The 22,969-nt window shown below is 43.0% G+C and overlaps 2 protein-coding genes across 3 annotated transcripts; one reads left to right on the top strand and one right to left on the bottom strand.

Annotated features, from left to right (window-relative positions):
- Nucleotides 1-138: 138 nt before the first annotated feature.
- LOC111844665 (uncharacterized) lies at nucleotides 139-6,864 on the bottom strand. 2 transcript variants are annotated; one of them, XM_023813333.2, is made up of 10 exons: nucleotides 6,734-6,864; nucleotides 6,471-6,548; nucleotides 5,935-6,048; nucleotides 5,527-5,694; nucleotides 5,186-5,374; nucleotides 4,954-5,070; nucleotides 4,278-4,442; nucleotides 1,179-1,337; nucleotides 902-982; nucleotides 139-816 (listed from the first exon to the last, which is right to left on the bottom strand). In XM_023813333.2, the coding sequence occupies exons 1-9, from the start codon at nucleotides 6,779-6,781 to the stop codon at nucleotides 905-907; spliced, it is 1,116 nt and encodes a 371-aa protein (XP_023669101.1). In that variant the 5' UTR covers nucleotides 6,782-6,864; the 3' UTR covers nucleotides 139-816; nucleotides 902-904. The 2 variants fall into 2 exon arrangements, with proteins under 2 accessions (XP_023669101.1, XP_023669102.1); XM_023813334.2 differs by having other exon boundaries at nucleotides 5,947-6,048; nucleotides 6,734-6,863.
- Nucleotides 6,865-12,338: 5,474 nt separating this feature from the next.
- LOC111844594 (growth arrest and DNA damage-inducible protein GADD45 beta) lies at nucleotides 12,339-14,281 on the top strand. Its single transcript, XM_023813175.2, has 4 exons — nucleotides 12,339-12,613; nucleotides 12,801-12,902; nucleotides 13,010-13,235; nucleotides 13,449-14,281. Exons 1-4 carry the CDS (start codon nucleotides 12,570-12,572, stop codon nucleotides 13,560-13,562), a joined length of 486 nt encoding a protein of 161 aa, XP_023668943.1. The 5' UTR covers nucleotides 12,339-12,569; the 3' UTR covers nucleotides 13,563-14,281.
- The last annotated feature ends 8,688 nt before the right edge of the window (nucleotides 14,282-22,969 follow it).

Raw genomic sequence — 22,969 nt, 5'->3', positions numbered from 1 at the left:
GGGATGCCAGTCTGGGATGGGATTGATGCTCCTTACATGAACAAAAAAATGTGCCTTAAACCTACATACATACAACTCCTTTGTCCCAGTTACTCTAAAATGGTCGGGCAGCTTACCTGTAAGAAAACAACTTGGACATTTAACATTTCTCATTTTAAATTTTATTGGAAATCTGTCACTGCAAATTTCAGCTTATTTATAACAAGCTTCTGTCTTTCTGTCCATGGTTTCGAATTTATACAAGGAATGAGAAACTGAAAACACTCTCAGAAAAAAGGGTAAAAAATTTGTACCTTTGTTTGTCACTGGGTCTGTACCGTAAAGGGTCTGCTGATTGTTACCCTTAGCTGTAGGTAATTGTACCTTTTTAGGTACAGAAATGGACTCTGAGGAACATTTCTGCACCAATGATGTAACACCAATGCTGTTTGTACCTTCGGGATATTTCTGAGTCCATTTCTGTACCTCGAAAGGTACAGTTACAGGGGTACAACCTCAGTGACAAGCAAGGTACAAATTTTTGCCCTTTTTTCTGAGAGTGTAGATGAACCCCCGGTGTGATGGAGCTTATACAGATCCAGAAGAACCAGGCACATGCTAGACAGCACATAAGCAGTGAGGTCAGGAAATCCCCTCCACTCAGTTTAAGACATACTTAACCCAACACAACCAAAAATGGGACTCGTCACTCGTCCTTCCATGTGTCCTTTTCAGGGCCAAGAATGGAAAACCACATCAAAGGCACTTAGCACTGGTAAACATGGCACTGACTTAAACCTCATTTTGTCTCCAGCCCTCATATCGTCAGAAGAAACGCTGTTAAAATACAAAGACAGAAGGTGATTTCTCCATCTAGCACAAACACTCATTTAGCAAAGTAAGAATTTTTGAGAAAAGGTACCTCTTAAGGCTCCTCACACTTGTACTTGTTCTTAGGTTTCTTCGTGTCTGTCATTGCGTTAGCTTTCGTGCGTTGTTCGGCCTGACAAGGACAAAATGGAGGTTTCTGTGCATAACACCCACGCTAGCAAATCTACACTGATGGCGGACAAGTCTGACTGATAGAGTCGATTTAAGGTCAACATTTGTAGCACTTTGAGTTTTGCGCAAATATCAAAACATCAATTTACAGCTTAATGGGGCTGAAAAATTCAAGGCAGGGGATGTGGGTTCCTGACCATGTAGTAGCCGGTGTGGTACCCGCAGAGGTACCAGGAGAGCAGAATGCTGGACAGATGAGCCACTTCCTGGTCCAGACCAGCGATGCCGCCATCAGCCCCCGCTCTGGTGGGCAAGGCGCAAAGGGGAGGTGGCGGCGGGACGAGAGGCAAAAACCCCTGAAGAGAAACAAATTTTACATTTCAAACCAAAACATTGGTCCATCCATGATCTAACCATCTACGGCATCCTGGGTCAGAGGCGGACCGAGAGCCTAACTGGACAGCACGGCACACAAGGCTACACACTGAGCGGGAAACTACTAAAGCTTCACTGATCGTTCAGCCAGATAAAAGAAAGCGGAGCACTCACTCTGTCCGTTATAGTGGGGTGTATCTGCACCTACAGCAGGGAACCTTCTGAAGGTTCTAAACTCCTCCCGCTTACATCAGTTTCACTTGATGAATAACGTCGCCACAAAGCCAAAATGACCTCCATTTTGAAACATACTGCTTTAAAAATGTTGCCTTGTTTAAAGTGTGTTAATATTCCATCCATCCATACATACACTTTCTGTACCCGCTTGTCCTATTCAGGGTCGTGGGGGGGTCAGAAGGCTATCTCAGGAGCTACAGGCGAGAGGTGGGGAACAACCCAGGATGAGGTGCCAACAAATCACAGGGCAGTGATTAATATTTAAAGTGTTACATTTTTGTTCTTGTTCTGATTTTCTATTAATTTTAAAATGCGGCATACCCTGGTTTGAAGTGTGATTAATTATTATAATAATAATAATAATAATAATAATAATAATAATAATAATAATAATAATTCCTTTGGTATGTTATTAAGGTTAAATATATTTCAAGTTAAGCAGTTAAAGTTATGGCCACTGACAAACCCTGCATCGGTCAACCTCTAGATACTAGTCCTCAAACCCAACAGACACAAGACACGCAACAATGAATCCACTCCCTTACTGAGGGAAATGAAATAAACTTAAATAAAATGTGGACCTCCTCTCTTTGGCCATGATGTTATTAAAGATCAATATACCAAGTTTGCTTGTGTGCTAGAATGAAAACAAGCCAAATCAAGGTGTTTATCAAGCATTACGCTAGTTTCCTTAATTTTTGCTCTATAGTCCAAGTACTTCGCCTAAGAAGGGTTGACATGTTGAGTCCAGCATCAACAAAAGCTAGTCAAGGAACTCAAAAAAAACCACAGACAGACCTTAAACAGCAAGTAAATGATCTTGTACATATTTTGATAAACCATCATTCACCTAGTAAAAGATTTATACCAAGAAGGTGAAGAGAAATCACTGTATGTATGTACAAATAACTCCTTCCAGCAATTATAGCCCTGGAGGTTCTCAGTGAACTTCGTTATTCATTCTTCCGTAATGATTTTGGACAACAATTCACAAATTCCTACGAGTGGGAGAATGCGGGGATGTACCCTGAGATGTACCCTGTGATGGACGAGCACTCCATGGAATCCACTACGGCTGCAACAACTAATCCATTATGTTGATAATAAATCGGTAATAAAAATAGGGGGCAATGAATTTTGTCATCAGTAGGTTGCATTTTTGCGGTTTGCTGCGTAAATTGCGTGTAACAATATTTTGCAAGGTAAATAAGACAAAGGCAGCAGGTTCGTCTGTGGAGGCTTGATGTGACAGCAAAACATCAAAACTATGGAATCACTTTCATCTTACACCATCAAAAAAATCAATATCTTGCAATGTTTGCCAAAGCAATACAGCCCTGATAGAATCTTTATTGTAACCCCTGCAGCCGCCGGCAGATCGCGTTCCATGTCGTGTCAGCTGCAGACAGACCTAAGCCCAAGTCAAACGCACCCATTGCTTCTTTAAGGGAGGATGGGCAAAATTACAACGTCGTCGGTGATTGGCTGTTGCGCTGGCGTTCAGTAAACCTCTGCTCGATAGGCCATGGAGTTTTCTGTCTCAGCGCATTCTCTAAAACGGACTAAACTTGGTTGATCGAGTTTTATAGTCTGTGTGTATCATCGTGATTGTCCTCATCGTTTTATCGCCCAGCACTAGTTTGTACCAAACCGTTATACCCCAAGATTCTCTCTGCTATATAAAGTTTTTATAACAACTATGATTTAAAAATTCCTTGATTTTTTTATTTTTTTTTTTAATAATGAATTTGCACTCTTCATTGATCACTCACTACACAATATGCACTTAAATGAGGAAAAAGTACACACTAAGGCAAGTTACTTGGTGCAATTCCTTTGCACGAAAGTACACAACTTCGTACTTTCCGGATGCGCTACACCACCTTTGAACTGCTGGACTTTGACTTTTAACGCCAGATGTCCTGATAACAACAAGTACCAAACAAACCATGTACAATTATCAATATGTTCAATACGTTTATCAATACTTTATGATCATCTGAGTTTCCATATTAAGAATTGTATTCACACTTAAAACCACCATTACCTTCGCCCAGCATGTTCAAGTTCATTGCAGACTTTCCCAGAATTCATGTCTAGGATTGTGGGATTGAATAGGATACAGTGTTTGCACACTTCGGATTTTGACTGGATGTAGGATGCCATCCAGAAACTTTTTGTGCACTAAGTGATGCACACTGTGGTTTCGAACACACTATTATGTTTCCTGCACACTATTTAGTGTGGAAGTGTGCAATTTTGTATGCTTTTACCATGTTTTGGCCCAACCAATCAATTAGTTGATTGGCTGATCACATGATTAATTATTACAACAATCGGGTTTTTTGCGGCCATATTCTATGATTCTGGCTTGGACTCCATGGTCACAGTGACTCTGCACTGACTCAATAGTATGAAATATGCTCAAAAGGATGAAGGTTATTCCACCTGCTGTTTGTATTGGCTGTTAATTAGCCAATTGTCTGAATTACTTCCAGGCGGTTAAACACGTATAGAATATTACATCAAAGGTTACATTATTACAAAAAACTGCAGGAGTCTTGGCACTTTAGGTTTGTCAGGCACAAGTTTAAATAGGGTGAGTTGCAGTGAAGGGAAATTATTCATTCATACTGTGTGATGACATGTAAACAGGGCTATGGGCACCTAGACGGCTGTCTGACCTCTGAGCTGTCATTGGCTGCTGGCACAGAAGGAAAGCTGGGAAAAGGGTGAGCTGATGTGGGGCAGGTTCCTTCTGGTCTGCCTCTCCAGCTGCCTGTCATCTTTGTGCTTTTCCGTTCTTTTTTACTCCTTGTATAGTAATTATTGCCGTCTTCACCAGAACCCTGATAACACACACACAGGTAATATTATCATTTTATCACACAGAAGATAAATACCTACAACACAAAGAGAATATGCAAAAATAATAATTACGAACAGTGTGATGTTACAATTCTCCATGATTTCCTTATTCCGCTGTTTCACTTGGTTTCACTAGCATATATTAAATGCAGCCTGCTACATAGAATGTTTTACTTTTGCACACTTCTAAAAGCATTGCACGTGTTTAAAATTTGGATCTAGCATTTTCCTGTAATTATCTGAATACAGTTTGAAAAAATGGTTTCTTTTGGTAGGAAATAAAGAACCAAATCATTTCCACCAATATTTATGGGAATATAGGCTATCCTCATCAAAATGACCTTTGTGATAATAATCTCCTGTAGCAGCAGACAGTCAACCACTGTTCACAGCTGGATCGCAGTGGAAAATCCATCTCACTGACAGCTGTACAAAGGCAGTGTTGATGGGAAGAGGGGCAGTACAGCAGTGGGACGCTCTGATGATGCTCACAGTGACGCAGCTGGAGCCCAGGCTGCGCAGACCCTCTCTGTCAGCACTTATCTTCTGTTTCTCCTTATGTTTGCAGTCGGAGCTGCTACTACCACCATCTGGGCTCCTTTCCAGAGCCTAGACACACAGGACAGAGGTTTGAGAACAGAAGCAATACAGAAAAGAAACGTAAGAGCAGGCAGTGCAGAGGCACCGTCAGCCTGCTGGACATGGCCGGGCGCGGACATCTCGCCTGGTCTGCAGTGCTGCCACTCTGCTCCGGCTCTCCTGGGGGCAGCAGAGCACTTAGCTCCAGTTCCTCCTCATTCCCGTAGCCATCAAATCGCACCCGCCCTCGGTCCCCATTTATGGAGATCAGCACCGCAGGGTACACCAAGCCGTCTCCGGACCACACCACCCGGCACTGGGACCCTACTGTCCACTAGGATTGTAGTGGCAATTTAGAAAAAGAGATATGAACAGTCACCATAAGGGGGCAGCAGAGACCCTAAGCGCAAAGTAAGTGTGGCACAGGACAGACCCAAACGAAGACCCCAGGCCTGATCTGTGACCCGAAAACAGAAGATGACCCACCGGCTCAGGCTCCCCAGGCAGCAGCATCGACAGCTGAAGCTCCTCCTCGTTTCCATAGCCGTCAAACTTCACCCTGCCCTGCACGCCCTCGACCCAGACCAACACGGCGGGATAGACCAGGCCATCCGCAGACCAGCGTGCACGACAACGCGACCCCACACCCCAGTCCTGCAAGGAGAAACATGGATTTAACTGCTACCTGAAACTGCTGGGTGAAACCCAGCTTAAACTCATATCAAAATTACTATCCAATACCTAATTTGGATAACTAATATCTAATTTATAGATGCTTTCATTACAAAAGGTTGACTGCATTGCACATGCAACAACAAAATTGCTTTTGAGAGCTTTAAATTTTCCCTGACCATGGTTTAAAATGGCCTGCTGATAAGCATTTTAAACCCGCGCCTCATAATCAACCTGTTTGGACACAGTGACATCATCAGGTTCCTCGCTGTGACCCGCAGCCTTCAGTGACCCTTCCTGCTCGTCGGTCGGAACTTTTTCTTCACAGTCTGAACCCTTACAAAAAAGAGGCCCTCCATTTATCAACAAAAACGAAAGCTATAGGACCCTAGTAGCTCACTAGCAATGAAACGCACATGCAACAGTAAAAACTAAAGACTAAAACACTAACAATCAATAAACTAACATACAAGTAGCCAGCTGATGCTTTATTTATCCATTTGTTCTACATCTAAAAACGAAATCGAACAATTTCCTTAGATTGCAAAAAAATAACATGGAGTAGCACCAGTGGACCCCAATCGTAATACACCTGATGTTTGCCAATTTGTTAATGGTCGATACTAACTTGATGATACCCCTACTAACAATATTTAAGTGCATATTACATTTTCAAACAAATGTTCTGTTTTAATTTCGTGTTCAGCTGACAGCATTAGGACACTGCGACTGAAATGCTGACCCGTGACCAGCTTTACCTGGAAGGATGTGATCGCCTTGTCATAAGCCTTCACTAAGGCTGCGTCATCCCCTGCCACCGCCGCTGACATCTCCAGCTGCATTGGGATTTGGGTTTAATTATGCATTACGGGAACAATCTTATTACAGGGCGAACATCAATGAAAAGTGCAACGAAAGTCGGCACTCCGGAGATTCAGAACGCTTTACGACCACCCGTGAATTGTATAACACTGCCCTAACCACCGGTTCTGACGGAGCGCGGAGGGCAGTCGTGACTCACTTCGCCGTCATTCGCCCGATAGACAACATCCCGACAGCACTCGGCCATGCCTGGGCGTCTTCCGCCGTCCGAGCCGGGCACCCGCACGCACGTCTCCAATTCCCGCGAGCGCGCCTTTAGACACGTGACCCGACGTGCTTCCTCGCCGTCATTTGTAACGTCACGCGCCGCCTACTGGAAGCCTAAAATGGTCTCTGTGTGTCGCATTTACTTGTGTGATAGGGCAGCATTAGACGTGCGATACTCTCTTATCTGTGTTAAATAAACTCTTACATTTAAAAAAAAATCTATATTTCTTCACGGTGTATACAAGATAGCAAATATTTTAGTATTCTCATTATTAATGTATATTAGTTTTGTTTAACATGATACGATGACAATGGATAATACTGTTACCTGATAACTCCTGGGTTGGGGACTCGAATTTTACCTTACCTCTGTGTACGTGGAGTTTGCATGTTTTTGCCGTGACATGGTTTCTTCCCACAGTCTAAATGCTTCCAAATGTATTTATGCAGAATGCAGAATGGCTGCTGTCGCATCATCCAGATGGGGGTTACATTGTGGTGGTTGAAGTGGCTCCCCATAAGTTCTGTAAAGCGCTTTGGGTGTCTTGAAAGGAGCTATATAAATGTATCATCGATTCATATATCTGAGTGTGTGTGACCTGTGATGAATTGGCATCGGTGCAGGGTGTATTCTGTCTCGCTCCCAATGCTGCCTATGCAACCTGGGCAAGTGGTTGGAATTTTTCAAGGAGGAACAGCAAAGCTAGTGACAGTCAGGTACATTTTGAATGTTAATCCAGCCTTTTATTTGACATTATCCAGTACTGGATCATAGTGGCACAGAAGCCTGTCCCAGGAAACAATGGGGACAGACAGGTAATGCCCTGGTTAGGATTCCAGTCCATCTCTTGGCAAAAATTCACATACTAATGGTGCGTTCGATTATTTCTCTCCAAGTCGGAACTCGGATGAAAACGTCACGATACGTCACGAAAAACATCACTTCCCGTCGGAAACACGCCCCTTTTATGACGTTGAAGTCGGATAAGATTTTGTTGCCCGAGTTGCCCTTGTGACGTAATTTCAACATGGCGACTTGGTTTGTTTGTAGTTTATTTACTGTTCGAAAAAAGAATATCGCTATGAATGTACTAAAATATTTTATAAAGCTTTTAATGTGGTTTGACTAGTTCGTGTTTCTTGTTTGTCTCTCGGAAAAATCTAAATTTCTCCATTTTCTTCATTTGTAAAACTCCAAATCTGCTAAAATATAAAGCAACAATACACAGCAACGTGTTCATGGAGGCAGTCATGTTTGTTCCGAGATGTGGGTAGCTCGAACGGGAGATTGTCGGACGTGATGTCACTCAACTCGGAATTTCCGAGTTCCGAGAGAAAAACGAACGCACCATAAGGCCAATTCAGTGACCTCAGTTTGCATGGAGGCATGTTTTTATGTGGGAGGACACCCCTAACCCAGGGGGGGGGGGGGGTGGTATGTGACTCAGCGAGTTAAGCCCCTGTGGTTTGAGCAGAAGCTCGCTGGTGACTGCTGCCCTCACCTTGGCAGAACTGTCACATCTCTGTTGGGGACCTGATATGCTCCAGGACGCCTGAATAAACGGCCTGTCCCTGTACCCAGTTCTCAAGCTTCACTCTCAGTTACATGTATATGTGTCTGTATGTCTCAAAGGAGAGCAAGACAGGCTATGGGAAAGAAGCCTTCCAGTGTTCCTGTACTCCTGCAGATAGTCGCCTTGCTTTTGTGTAAACAAACATGCAAGTTATTGTGTCGCATGGATGATCTGGTATTATTAATTAAATTCAATTATACTGAATAGCTCATATTTTTCTTCTAGATTTTCAGAATAGTATTTCTTTCATGATAAAGCATATTGCAAAAATTGGCCTCTACTGTACACATTTTATGCATTTTATATGTAAATAATATGCTTAATAAATTTGAAGAGAAATTAGTGATCTTCTTTGTCCCATTGACTTTAATGTCTCAGGCAAAGACTCTTAAGCGGGAAGAAGACAGCACCCTTAGATTATTTTTCAAAGTATATTAGTAAAAGGACAATGGAAGTGCAAATTAGCGTTTCACTGTTGCTTCCTTGACGTGCCATTCCCTGTGAAAGGAGACGTGAGAGGCTGTGTATTCTCCACTGTGTGTATTCTCCCAGTTCAATGCTGGCTTTGACCAACACAGGCCAGGGTGATAAATTCAGCACCTGAGTAGAGCTGCCTGTAAATTTACTATGCATGATCATTACTAAATGACCAGAGTACATTTCCTGTTCTGTATTTCCTCCTGTGTATTCAGCATGTATAACAAGCAGGTAACTAAAAAAACTAATTTACACCATAGTCACATGCTGGGCGGGACAGGGAACGATCGCGAGTGACGGTAAGGAAGGTGAAAGGAGGATCAACGGTATCAAAAATTAACTGTGGATAAAAGTGCATCTCCTGGATATTTGGTACATGGGAGTGTGGATTTTAAGCATTGCGGGTTAATGAAAATTGTAAATTTAATACTGATATAACAACTTAGTACCTTTGAATCAAGTGTTTGCAAAAATCATTAATTTTACAGTTATGCAGGGGCGAGGCCATTGATCGTTTGACCAAGGGCAGACCGGCAAAGAGCAGCTCGAGTTTTTTTTTTTTTTCTTGGGGGGCTTGGTATATTTTGCCGCTTACCGTGAATCACCGTGAATTGGAAAGATCACGGGCTAAATCAAGTTTACTTGGGGCTTGACTTTTTTGTTACTCGGGGCTAGGTTTAAAATATAGTGATCGGACCGAACGGCGCCCACGGGCTCTGTAATGCCGGGGCTGAGGAAGAAAGACCGGCCCTCAGAAGACTGGTCCACCGGGAGAATCCCGATCTTCATAATGGCCAGTCCGCGCCTGTGGGTGACAAACCGTCTCTTCACCAAGCTTTTTGACAACAGATAATGGGTACTGGTAAGTTGATTTTGCAGATTTACTGAACGCAGACTCGGGATGACCCTTTTACCATCATCCCGCTATGCAGCACATTTTGCTGAAACCAACGGGGACACTTGTGGACTAGTAACTCCAGTCCACGGTATTCCCAATCCCCGTGGAGTATTATCCGTAAAATATTCCCCTTTTTCTCAAAGCAGTAAGAAATATAAGCCTAGTTTCCCATCCTGCAAGGTGAAATTGCATGTTTCCAATTGCTTGTGCACCCATGTGTGTGTCTCTGTGTTTTATATATATATATATATATACTGTATATATATACACACACATATATAACTTACAGGTCTAATTACCGAGAACTGCCCAATGGTCAGCTTCGGCATGAAGGGGTTTCCGTATGAGTAATTACGTATGATGTGAAATGACTCCCCTGGTGTTTTCATACTACACTGAAATGACTTACTCACTGCTGTGAATCACTGCCTACACAGAATCGAGTTGTACTTTTTTTGTCCTACGATTTAATAAAACTCCCTGTTCTTGGGGGGAAATCTTTGTACCCGGAATCTTAAACCAAACTAAAACAACAAACAGTATAGAACTTCCAAAGAATGGGCCCCTTCAGCGGTTCAACACTCAATTAGAAAGTAAATGGATTATAATCAAAGAAGAAAGGGAAAGGAATTAATCACAATTTAGAATAATGCATACTGATTGCTTTACTGTACACACTTTTGTTTGACAATGTTTTTTTTCTAGGGAGAATTTCATTTCTTCTTTATCGCCCTTTTAGCAGTGTTAGATCAACGCATTTGGGCTCCTTTGTGCACAGGACAATTAATAGGTTTCATTGAATAACAATTGAATTGTTATTATGCAGTTTCTGGAGTAATGTCCTTTGCATTCTCCTTGAATTAATGAAATATCGGATGCCCACAAATCCCCACATTTATTAATCCATCTCAATTTAAAAAATGGGGAAGTAATATAAATCACTTAACGAAAGATCTGAAATTATATGGAAATAAAATATTTTCAATTTTTTTAAAAAATTTGAATCATTTAAAGGTATAAAAATTGGAAAGACGACTTTTATGCAACCGCTCTACCAAATAACCAAATAGTTTGTTGTGTCGACGCTAGATGGCAGTCGCTCATAATACAAATATGGTTACGATTAAAATAATTTATTCGCCATCAAACATTTGCCGTTTTTTCGAGAATGTATACGCAAATTTATTTAATTAATCATTAAATCAACATTGCTTTGTTGAATAGCATTGCAATTTGATTATATAGTAAACGAAATGCAAAACGGCTGTTTGTGTCATGTTGAACTGTCCACGTTACTGATGTCCGCACTAAATTAAAATATTTTACTGCAATAAACAGGAGGATAAATTGGCTTAGAGTCAGGGTGACTTAAGTGGTCTCAGATAGACTGAAACATTGCAGCATGTTGCAACATGTTTCGTCCCCTGTAATGACGGACATACTCCACTGTGTGGCGACTTCAGTATAGTGCTTTCTAATAAACTACTGCGTTCGGGGTGACTGGGTACGAGACCTGAACGCAAAACATCACGCGACCTATTAACAAAATAACCTTTACGTTTTTGCACACTGATTTCTTCGCATTGGAAATCAGTCAACAAATCGCAGATTTTTACTTTTGTCATTTTTACAGAAATCTATAAAATATAGAAGCGAAAAAAATATTAAACATCTATCAAATATCAGAGATGTGCACAGATTTGTTTCAGTATTTGCAGTGCTGCGTGGAATTTTAAATGTTTCCAAATACTTAAAATAATATACTGCGAGTGGAGATTTAGTAACGTGGATAATATAAGATGACTCTCTTCTGGCTTTTTGTAAACAGCTCTGATCCTATGACTGCAGACAGCTATAATTGTACGCGGCAGAATTAGATGAGAGCGATGAAAGTTCGAGGTAAAAGTTACGGGCGTTCGGTTGGATTCGAGAAGCAGAACATTTGAGAACCTAGAAGCGAAGGAAGCGAGGCGATAGAGGTATTGCTGAGGTGGATAACATTCGCGAGCATATTTTTAGTTTCTTAGTTACACAATATCAATACATGGGTATACTTGTCAATGGAAAAACACGAGGATAGTCAGGTGCTCGCATAACACAAACCCAAGTCATTGCAACCTTCCCCTCTAATTGCAAAGAATGTGTGTTTGCAAAGGCATTTGCTGTAAGCATGCAAAGTAAAGTTTGCAATCGATTAATTTGCAATTATTGGAATATGAACACATGATTTTATGATGATATTTTTTTTTACCATTATGTGACGAATATCGTGGCACGTTAACATAAAGTAATTTACATTGTACACACATTGAAAAACGAATTTGACCTTTATTCTCCTGGTTTCTCTATCAAAGCTGAGTAATACATCAGAGGAATTTAGATAAACAGATTGTGTGTTATGAGAAAGAGAAGGTTCAGTAGGGGCGCAAAGAGGGATTCTCCAAAACGGCCCACGTGAGAGCCGGAGACGCGTTAGCGCAGGCATCCAATCGTAGCGGAGGGTGGGGATTCAATTGAAAGAGCAAACCAATGAGACGTATGCGGACACTAAAGTCACGCCCATCCTCCCGAAGAGAATAAAATAAGCCGACACGGATTGTTCAGTGCATTTGCCGAAACGCTGCTGAATAGCAACTTACACTGAGCGATACCGAGGAGTACAACTACTGCCGAGCTTTGGAATCGCAAACGTTGAAAACCAGCAAGGAAATTACTTGGATTACACATTTTGCAGACGGCGCTTAGAAGACTTAGTGCCGATCCGGGAATTTACCTTTTGGAGTTTATCCTACAATCTGTGGATTATATTTTACTTCAACATGACTCTGGAAGAAGTCGTTGGATGCAATATTACTGACAAAAAGTGAGTACTAACCGTATTCTGGCCAATCTTTCTCGTATGTACCGGTGCAATTAGGCTGTAAATCATTAGGTACATAATAACTCTCGTGCACAGAATGTAGTATTACATGACAAGCATTAGCAATTACTGATCGTATATTGGCATTAAAATTCGAACTGTTTTTAATCAAAGTTGTTTTCTTTTTAAGAATGGAAAACGTGGGTCAAGCATTGGAGGAATTGTTGGTTGCTGCCCAGCGGCAGAGCTGTCTCACCGTTGGAGTATACGAATCTGCAAAGCTGATGAATGTGTAAGTATTAATCTATGTTTTTCATAGCGTGGTTATTTTTAAGACAGTACGTGTGCATGCTCGTTATAGTTGCAGTATTAATGTCGCGATGTATTTCTCTTGTTCAGTGATCCGGACAGCGTGGTGTTGTGTGTCCTCGCCACTGATGAGGAGGACGAGGACGACATCGCACTGCAGATTCACTTCACTTTGATCCAAGCCTTTTGCTGCGACAACGACATTAATATCTTGCGCGTCTCCGGCTTGGGGCGGCTGGCAGAGGTCCTCGGAGAGCCAACCACCGCCGATAGCAACGCCAACGAGCCGAAGGATATGCACTGCATACTAGTCACTGTAAGTCACACCACGATGACTCATTTTCTATTAACCACGCACTCTGTATAGACTTGCTCACTGATGCGATGCCTTTGCAATTCCTGCCTATATGCATTTGATGATAAGAAAAGTGCAATGATTATTCCTTATGATTATCGTAATTGCAATATATGTGAACCTGGTACACTGAAAATTAAATTTCTAACTCCTTTATGTGATGTTGTTCTCCAGAGTCCTCATGTCGACACGCTTAAGTGCCAAGCGCTGAAGGAAGTGGGCACCTACTGCCAGGAGAGTCGTGGCAAAAACCAGTGGATACCTTACCTGACCCTGCAGGAACGCTGACTGAACCCGCCGGTGGCGTGTGAACGTGATACGGGAAAACCCAAGTCGTCATTCTTTAGGAAAGAGAAAGGCGTTCATAAGGAAGGCATGCCACAGTAACTGCAGCAGTACGCGGACGCCCGTGCATCTCCGGCTACGGAACATGGTGATGGAAGGAGAGAGAGAGATCTAAGGGACAACACGCTCTTCCTCCGCCAGACGGAACAATGGCGAAACCGGGGGGGGAAAGTGAGCCGTATCGGAGTATCGGAGCTGTTGCCTTCAAAGGACAGGGGCTGGCGGAACGGCCGAGGGCGGCAGTAGCGTGGGAGCCGACGTGCAGTTTCGATTTCTCGTGGGGGGAAACTGATACATATCCTACGTGTTACGTGGTGGCTGTACGCAGGCTGCTGGGTCCGAAAGCACCCATAATAAGTGGACTGACGAACAACATGCTATAAAAATGCAGAAGAATGAAATGAACTGTGCTTTGTTGTCGAATTGTTTTACCCAGTATGCAGATTCTCTTGCAATTAATGCTTTAAAAACATGCTTATACTTAGTAGTTGTGCAGCACAACAGATTTGTATTGCCCAAAAAGTGGGTTAAGGATATTTTACAGTGGAAGAATTATTTTATTGTAATGTTTTGTAATTTAAACGAAGATTAATATATAACAAATGAATGTGCAACAAAACACAAATGTGTGTTTTTTTTTAATAAATTATTTACTACAACTATTTTTGTCTTTTTGATGATTGTGGGTTTTCTGGGGGTTTTTTGAGATCACGTGAGCCATTGGAAGTTGTAGAGACAAAAAGAAATTGTGGTAGACACATTTGGAGATGCAGTATGTGAGAGATTCTATCTTCCAGTATGCAAAATTGTAAATCAGAACTAGGCTACAGGGCAGAGCATACCACTACAGTGCACATATCCTGCCTGTGCTGTGATAATATTGTGAGAAATGCATCTGTAAGAGGCATTAGAATGTTATCCAGCATTGCACCAAACTGGCACATGTCACTTATTGCTGTTCACACATCTGCAAGATGAGTGATTGAATAGAATTTTCTTTCAGGAAATGTTTTCTCATCATATCATTAGTAGTTTTTGTAACCTTTGCCCCGGATTGGCTTTAATGGGATGTTTGATGTCCTTTAATCACCCAGGAAAGTTTTTTAAAATCCTAATAAATCACATTTAAACTGTATGACCTAACAAATGTAGCTAGAGTAAGACAATTTTTCCAAAGTGGACAAGGCTATGGGATTTCAGAGGCCGAAAGAGAAGCCACGTTTCCTGGCATCCTGGTACCTACGTCACGTCCTGTATGTCACAATGGTGTTGTGACACAGAGCCGAGCAGCAACTGGGAGGAGAGGCTCTAGTGAGCCGGTGACGCATGGCCAGTGTTTCATTTGGCAGACAAAAGCACAAACCGCAAACATGCTGGCCTCCCACAGCTGCATGTTCACTGGGACAAAGTTGACCTTCATCTCCATGCACATAAATTTATCGCTCCCCCGAATGGGCTCAGTGCTCGAGCACGTCGCAGCAGATGCCAAATGCTGCTTGCCCCTTGCTGGTCGATAACGCGGGTTTAGCACTGGGAATGCTCAGGTGTGCTGCATGGTAACTGGGGCCTCTGTTCTCTGCTGCTGGCTGGTAATGGTTCTTAACAGCTCATCTCTGTCAACAGCTGCTAAAACAACGACTCAGGGTGGGGGCGGGGGGGGGGTTGGCTGTAGCTGAAGAGACTCTGGCAGAGCCAACCAGGTCGTTGGTAAGTGCACAGAAAAAGACCACCTGTCTGGATGGAACTGGACATGTACAGTACAGCCATGCCCAAAATGTTCACCCCTGAGAAAACGATAACGTCACACATCTTCATTTAAACTGAAGCGTGTAACTGTCATACATAGACAGTCCATGTTTTTGCTCCCTGCCAGCTCCTGGTCAGAGGAGTAGAGGATCTGAGGCTAAGGATCTGTGCCAGCAATTGGAAAGTCACTGGTTTGAATCCGGTAAATGCCAGGAATGATGCTACTCTGCTGGGCCCTTGAGCAAGGCCCTTAACCTGCAATTGGTTCATCCTGGGTATGACGTTAATCTACATCCAGCCCTAAATCCAGCAACTTACAGGGAAATTTGAGGATTGGCGCTCCAGACAACACGAAAGAAAACTCACACTGGTCCATTCAGGCTAGTTTGGTGCTGAAGTATCACCCACTGCATGGCTGCACTCAGGTTTTCATCCCTGACGTGGTTTGTTGTGTGGTGGGTGCGGCAACATGCTGTAATCGGTGCACACCCCCTTACCTCAGCTCCTGGTAGCAAAAAATGTGGACTGTCTGGTGGTTCCCGAGCACTGAGCTGGGAAACACTGGTCTACTGTGTCTGCTTATCCACTGCAATATAGAGGATCTTGACAAAAGCACTCACTACTGAAGTGTTTCCCAACCCGGCCCTCAGGGACCCCCAGACAGTCCATGGTTTTTGCTACCATGAGCTGGGAGGGAGCAAAAACATGGACTGTCTGTGGGTACCTGAGGACCAGGTTGGGAAACACTGCACTACAGTATAAATGCACACTACCCAATGAAACGTGTCGTATGCATTGTCCAACTGGTTTTGTAAAAATACATATTCCTTAAGCCTTAAGTCCTGAGGGCCCTGAATGTACCCATTTCCTCTCAGTTTAAGGAGAGTGAATTTCTGTGGCACTATAACAGATGCATTTCTGTTGCAAGTACATGTGCATAATAAAAAATAGGGTGCTAAATTAATCATTTAAAAATGACAAAATATAAGTGAACACACTGTAATAAAAAGAATCACATTTTAAAACGATAGGAGAAAGTTCCCAATGAAAATGAAACATTTTGATTTATAAATAAGTTCCTCTTACATCCCACAGCACCAAACAGCAAGCTGATCTCTCTTTCTGATTCATCTTAATATCTCATATTTCACCGTGCCAAAGTTTTCAGCTAAAAAAGGTCATTGGTTCCATATTAAAGTTTCCTGGCCCAGCAAACAGCAAGGGGTTGAGCAAGGGCTTGAAACTGTACTTAGACAGACAAATAAACAGGCCTAACAAGGCTAAAGTCTGAGCCCCCACATAAACCTCCACCCCCAGCCTTTGTCTGTTTTCCAGTCCCAGACTGACACTGGAAGGAGGCTGCCCTTTTGACCTCTCTGCCAGACCCATGAGGTTACTTGGGCAGTGACATGGTCACTGTCACCTGCTCTGCTACATCAGCACTAACAACACGGGGGCTATGTGGCTCAAAGGGCCAAGTCTCTATGCATACGATTGGGAGGTTGCTGGTTTGAATCCTGTGCCCAGCAGAGTAGCAACATTTTTGTTGGCCCCCCAAGCAAGGCCATAACCCCCCCCGCCCCCTCCCCCCCCATGGATGCTGGCTAAATGGCGAACACAGTGCTATCAACTGTATAAACACATATGTCTCAAAGGAGAGAAGATGGTATATGTGAAAATTAAAGGATTCCAATGTTCTTCTTAAATGGTCAAATAAAGAACTTAATTTCACAGGACAGTGCAGGAGCATATTGTATGCAGGATCAAGAGGCTTACATCTTATGACTGACTACATGTATATTACACCCAGCTTTGCTACGGATGTATTTATTCTGTTCCATTATTGGGATTAGCTGCCTTGGTAACTAATTGCTTGCCAAGGCATCTGATTATATATTACATATCCAGCTTTACATATCATTTGCAAGCAAGCAAACGATAAAAAAACAGGGAAGACTTTTGTAATCTCGGTGTATCAGTATCAAAATTACTATAAATTGGTATTATTTTAAAAGTAGAGCGAACGCGTTACTAAACTGCATATTGCATGGCATTTCGTCAGGGCAATATTGCAAGCCTTTTGTAACACCCATGTTTGTTCTAAAACGAGTATTTTCGGACGGTGGAGAGCAAAATAACGCCCGAATGGGAAGCACGCATGCCCGCATACGCGTAGACTGTAGCGGAGCAAAGTCTACATCAGGCACCAAAAAAAGTCATATCGCCATGGAAACAATGAAGGGTTCACGGCGCGTTTATTTGTCATTACTTCTTCCAGCCAATCGCGTTTCCCTTCTGACGCGACTAGAGACGGTCAGGGGAACCTCCGGAAACGTCATTAACCAAATATGGTCAACATTTGCTCTCCGGTCATACGCAGTCTAAAATTAATATTAAAAGAGGTTTCCTGTTAAAATGTGTGTTCGATTATACACATTCCAAAAATAGCAACACGTAGGATATGTATCGAGTAAATCTCAATAATCATTTAACTCTGCGTAATGGGGAGAAATCATCTAAATATTCTTCTTACATATTTTCCTAGATTGCATTGATATACCTCTAAAGAAAATACTGCCATCCAGGTCGGAAAACCATATTAGGTTTCATAGTGTCTATTATGAAAAAAATCCAAAATCACCTAATCCCAGGCGTAATAACTATAACCATACAAATCACCGTTGTTACGCCTACCGCAACAATGTCTCATGCAGGAATGCAAAGAATGTCGACAGAAGCTTGTTCATTAACCGTGTTTAGTCTTTCGATTTGGAGTCAAATTTTAAGTCACAGCGAAATCATACACATGCACGTAACGGCACAACCCGAAATTCCACGGAATCAATATTCAAATAAAATGTAAGTCGGCGACGTTAAGATGCTCAATGCAGCAGAAGCCGCGTCAAAACGCGAAAGATGTAAGAAATTAACATCTGCTAAGACACAATCAACCGGAAAATGGGACACCGATCATAACAGGAAAATGTGCCACCACGATAATGGGCAAACCAAAGGAAGTCGAAAGCTGACATTTAACATGCCATTGTTTTATGTCAGGACAATACGAAGCTCTACCCGTGAATACTTGTATTATATGGGCTATTTATATGTAATATTGGTATTTATTAATGACAGGAGAAATTATAGGTTTCAAAAATTCGAGTGTGAGGCTGTCGTGCATAGCCACGGACGGCTGTTAAAGACTTGATGTTGGATAATATATTGGAATTAGTTGTCTGAAAGCAGATAGCCACTGTGTACAAACGTATACGTTTAACATGTCACTTCCACTTACAATCAGCAAGACAAAACCTATTAAGAAGTATTCAAGATCATTACTAACAGTCGAAAACCAGTAAACGTACAAAATCAGATTGATTCTAGTGTTCGATTATTAGTGCATTTCTGAATGTGAAATTCTGTGGAAATTTTTGGGAAATGAGGAGAGGGGGTCATCATGTTGGGAAACGCTTGCATGAAAAACGATTAAAATGCTTTTCTTTTGATACATGACGACTTACGTCATGCACATTACACGTTTGCCAACAGTACATGCATTTGGGTCTGATCTATTCTAGCTGCTTTTCAGTTGTTGTGCCCAATTCTGCTGAATCAAGCCTCCTCGCCGACGACCCGCTAAACCACCACCAAGGTGAACGGCTTGGGCTCGCCAGAAAAGCATCTGTTTGTAGATTGGAGGTCAAAGTAAAAAATAAAAATGAGAGGACTCCAGGTGGAGTTTATGGCCTGTTAACGTCTAGCTTTAATTTAAACCAAATCAAACGGAGACCGAAAGCAGCGGTCTGTGATCACACAAGTTAATGTCTCGTTTGGAGAGTTTAATCAGGGGGCGATCGATCGGTGGTGCGCACACACGGATTACCACACGGATTACCGGTCCACAGCGGATGCAAGGGCACAGTCTGTTCTGGGGTCTGCAGTCCAGACTGCAATCCAGCTTTGCGAAACTGGGTTACGACAGGAGCCTCCCGAGAGCAGGAAACAGTGAGGTTTACATCTGATTAAATCAGCTGCAGACACATGCCTGCACATTCACGTGAAATGGCACGTTATCCTTGGGTAATGAGGAGGCACACATCTGTCACCGTCCCTAAGGCTTGACCATGACTTGGGAACAGAAGCTGTGCTTTTGATGCCACAATGATCACTGCTCTTGGGCAATTGTTTTGGTAGCAAACTGTCGAAGATGTTTGAGATGTCAGAGCTTACCTATAAATTGCATAATATAATGTAGTGACTGTATTGAAATAATACATAGTTTCTGATATACCTCACTTAGAGTTTAAATCTAAGTCATATAAAATATTGTTTACAGGTGAGGAGTAGTTCAGGTGATTATTGTGGTATGGAAAGGACAATATGCTGAATCAGGGGATGCTGGCTGTTAGGGGTCATGCAATCCATGCTCTCTTCATATCGTCACCTGTCTCCTCTCCTGCAAAAGTCACTTTTCAAAGGCGCTGTGTGACAACATTATGGGTGGAGAGCAAATAAAGGAAACAAGTCTACTGTTCCTGAAAGAGAAAAGAGAGAGAGAGGGGGAAATGAGGGTGGGGATGATTCGTTTAAAAAAAAAAACAAAAACAAAAAAAAAACAGAACAATCAGGTATTGGAAAGGAAACAGGTGCATTAAAAAGGGAGTGAAAGCTCTGCCTGCAGAGCCCATTGTAAGGAGAAGCTTCTGGACGATGCTGGGTTGTGTGTTTTAATAGCCTCTCCAAAATTGTGGAAAAATATATGTGTTGCCCCAAGGCCTGGCGCCAGGGCACAATAGCCACGTTCACAGGCATCCCAGCCTGTCGCTGCCGTGTATTTCACAGGGCCTCCGCGGCCGGGATCCGCGCACGGCAGAGAAGACTGACGTCAAGCCGGACTGCGGAGGGGGAAAACAAGAACAGAAGGCCTTTATTTTCGACAGTGCCAATTGCTGTGGCTCATTCAGGGCTGCTGACAGCACAGCGTTCGTAGACTGTGCTATTAATAGCACACCAAGAGGGCTAATTTTAGAACCATGGGGCTATATTTAAGTCATAAGCAGTGGCCCTATTATAGAATGGTTAAAAGAAGACCAGGAGGGGCTATTTCATTTCATACGGACTAAACTGCAAAATGTGCTCTTTCAGTTCTACCCCCTCCCCCTAGCCAAAATAACTGGGCTGGCCCCTCCACCCTGAGAAGCAGGATTGTACACAAGGCATTTAAGTGTGTTTAAGGGAGCGACAGGGAGACAGAGATTCGGCGGCAGGCTAATTCGGGTGGGGCTGGCTGGCAGACCTCGGAACAGGGAGCACAAAGCTAAAATTACAGCTTCTCATTGCCCCCCCCCCCCACACCCATCTTAGCCCAGTGCATTCAGAGCAACCTCTGCAGCAAAGATGTGCAAGGAAGGGCCCCAAGTTTCGTATCTTAACAGCATCACAAATGATTCAAAAGCCCCCCACAGGTGTCCATTCAAATTGAGCCTGGTCTGATTATACTGCGGTTCAAAATTCCCCACTGAGAAGCTTCTATAACGGGACGTGTCACAGAAAATAAGGAGTCATTTTCCGATGACAGTTGGCCTTAAAACGCCCACTGCAGCACTATCAGATGCCCTTCAGAATCTGCGTTTCTGCTTAGATCCTAATTGGATTCTTGCTGGACTCTCATCTTGTGCCTGGCCCGGTGCAGGCAAAAAGCATTTCTCATTATTTTCAAAAATGTGAATAAAATGTGTAACAGCCGAAGCGACCTGCTTCGCTGAATCTATTAGCTAGATAGTTTCTTTCACCTCCTGTTTCATCTGTTAGTCACATGCTAACTAAACCTCCAGGACTGAACAAATCCCTGAAGCTGGGAGTGCTCAGGGCAGGACTGGCCATCTGGCATGCCGGGCAGTCCCCCCCCCCCCCCCAGCCAACACAATTAACCATAGGCGTTCCCCATAACCCTGCTCAGCAAATTGTTTCGCTCAGCAAAAGTTCTGGCAACCCAACCCCCCCCCCCAGAATCAGCTAGGCTCAGTTATATGGGGCATTGAGGCACCCCAAAGTCCAGGGCCGAATTTTGTTCCCAGTCCAGCCCTGGACGTGCGAACAAGTGGAAAGATAAGAGTGACTAAAGGCATCATCTCCGCAGCATCTACGTGTTGCTGGGTATAAGGCATTAAAGTTGGTCCCTCACATGCCAGATAATGAATCTGTATTTGTTTGATTTTTGATGATGATTCTTCGTAATCTTTGTTACAGCAGATGTGTGCTGTGAAACACTTTTACACAGTCCAGTGAACAGCACTTTACTGTTGGCTGCTGATATGAATTGCTCCCTCAGAAGCTAAAATGACTCAGATTTTGGTCTTGCCATCAGATCAAAAACAGAAGCAGCAGAATTACTGGAGGGGGGCTCTCCCATCTCAAGCTGACCTGAATGATTTATCTTGTCATTTCTGTTACAAATTTTGCTAATTCTTGCACCACAATTTTGTAGCTTTCTACAGGGGACTGAATATATATCTAAGGATGTTTGACAGCTCAATGCACTGCACACCAACAGGGTTGGGGATTTGACTGCTTAACAAGTGTGCTTAGTGGTTTAGGATGCTGTGACTGGGATCAGAGGGGTGTTGGTTCAAATCCCAGCCTCAGTGGAGTGTTTAGGCCCTTGAGGAAGGCCAGCACTGGATTGGGATTTGCCCAGATAGGCCTGCCACACAAAGATACTTTGGATCCATTTTGCCAGATGTCCACTCCCAAGGAAGGTCCTTATACCATAGTTGCTCCAGGGATTAGCTGACCTTGCTTTTTCAAAAATGTACTTTGCTTTGGATAAAAGTGCCCACTAAATAAATGCAAACGGGGAAACTCCAGTTTTGTCTCACAATACAAAAATATAGTCAGCCTAAGTTGCATCTCTATAGTGTATGTGCCCTGCAATGAACTGGCTTCCTGCCCAGGCTGTACCCCTGCCCCATGCCCTGTGCTGCCTGGGATTAGGTCCTGGTCCCCACAACCTAAGACTAGATAAGCATAAAAGGTGGAAGGATAAATACTCTAAAGTAGCAACTGAGGATAAAATAAAGTTGCCTAGAGATGGAAGTCAGGTATAGAAGACAGGTTATTTCCATAGATTAAGATAATAAAGCTCAGAGCCCCAGTGTCTGAATTACAGGGTAAACAAAAGTGAAACGTCTCTCACATTACTCGAGACGGCAGACACCATCGTATATTTGTGTGCCAGAAAAAATGAGAAACATCCTGAAAAACAATGGTGACCAGGTCATGGGAATCCCAGGTTTTCAGCCACCACACCTGCCAGCGGAGGGTCTCGCTCACAAAGTCTCCCTGATGCAGTGGAACGCCCAGTTTGCATACGGAAGCACTGCGCGATAACGTGCAAATAAACCCATGATGCGTCTGATCGAGCCCACGGCACTTCCTGTTGTTGTGACAGGTTTTTTTTTCTGTTCCAGTGGTAATACTTGTACACAAAGAGCATTTCAGAAAGCCCCCAACAGATAGCCTGATTTAGATATGATATATATCCTTTTCTTAAAAAAAGTCATATATTAAAAGGGAACTAGCTTTTAGCAGTATCATCCGTTATA

The sequence above is a fragment of the Paramormyrops kingsleyae genome, chromosome 15, assembly GCF_048594095.1.
Source record: "Paramormyrops kingsleyae isolate MSU_618 chromosome 15, PKINGS_0.4, whole genome shotgun sequence".
In the NCBI taxonomy this organism is placed as follows: Eukaryota; Metazoa; Chordata; class Actinopteri; order Osteoglossiformes; family Mormyridae; genus Paramormyrops; species Paramormyrops kingsleyae.
The sequence above is the reverse complement of the archived record's forward strand: the minus strand, read 5'-3'. Positions and strand labels throughout refer to the sequence as shown.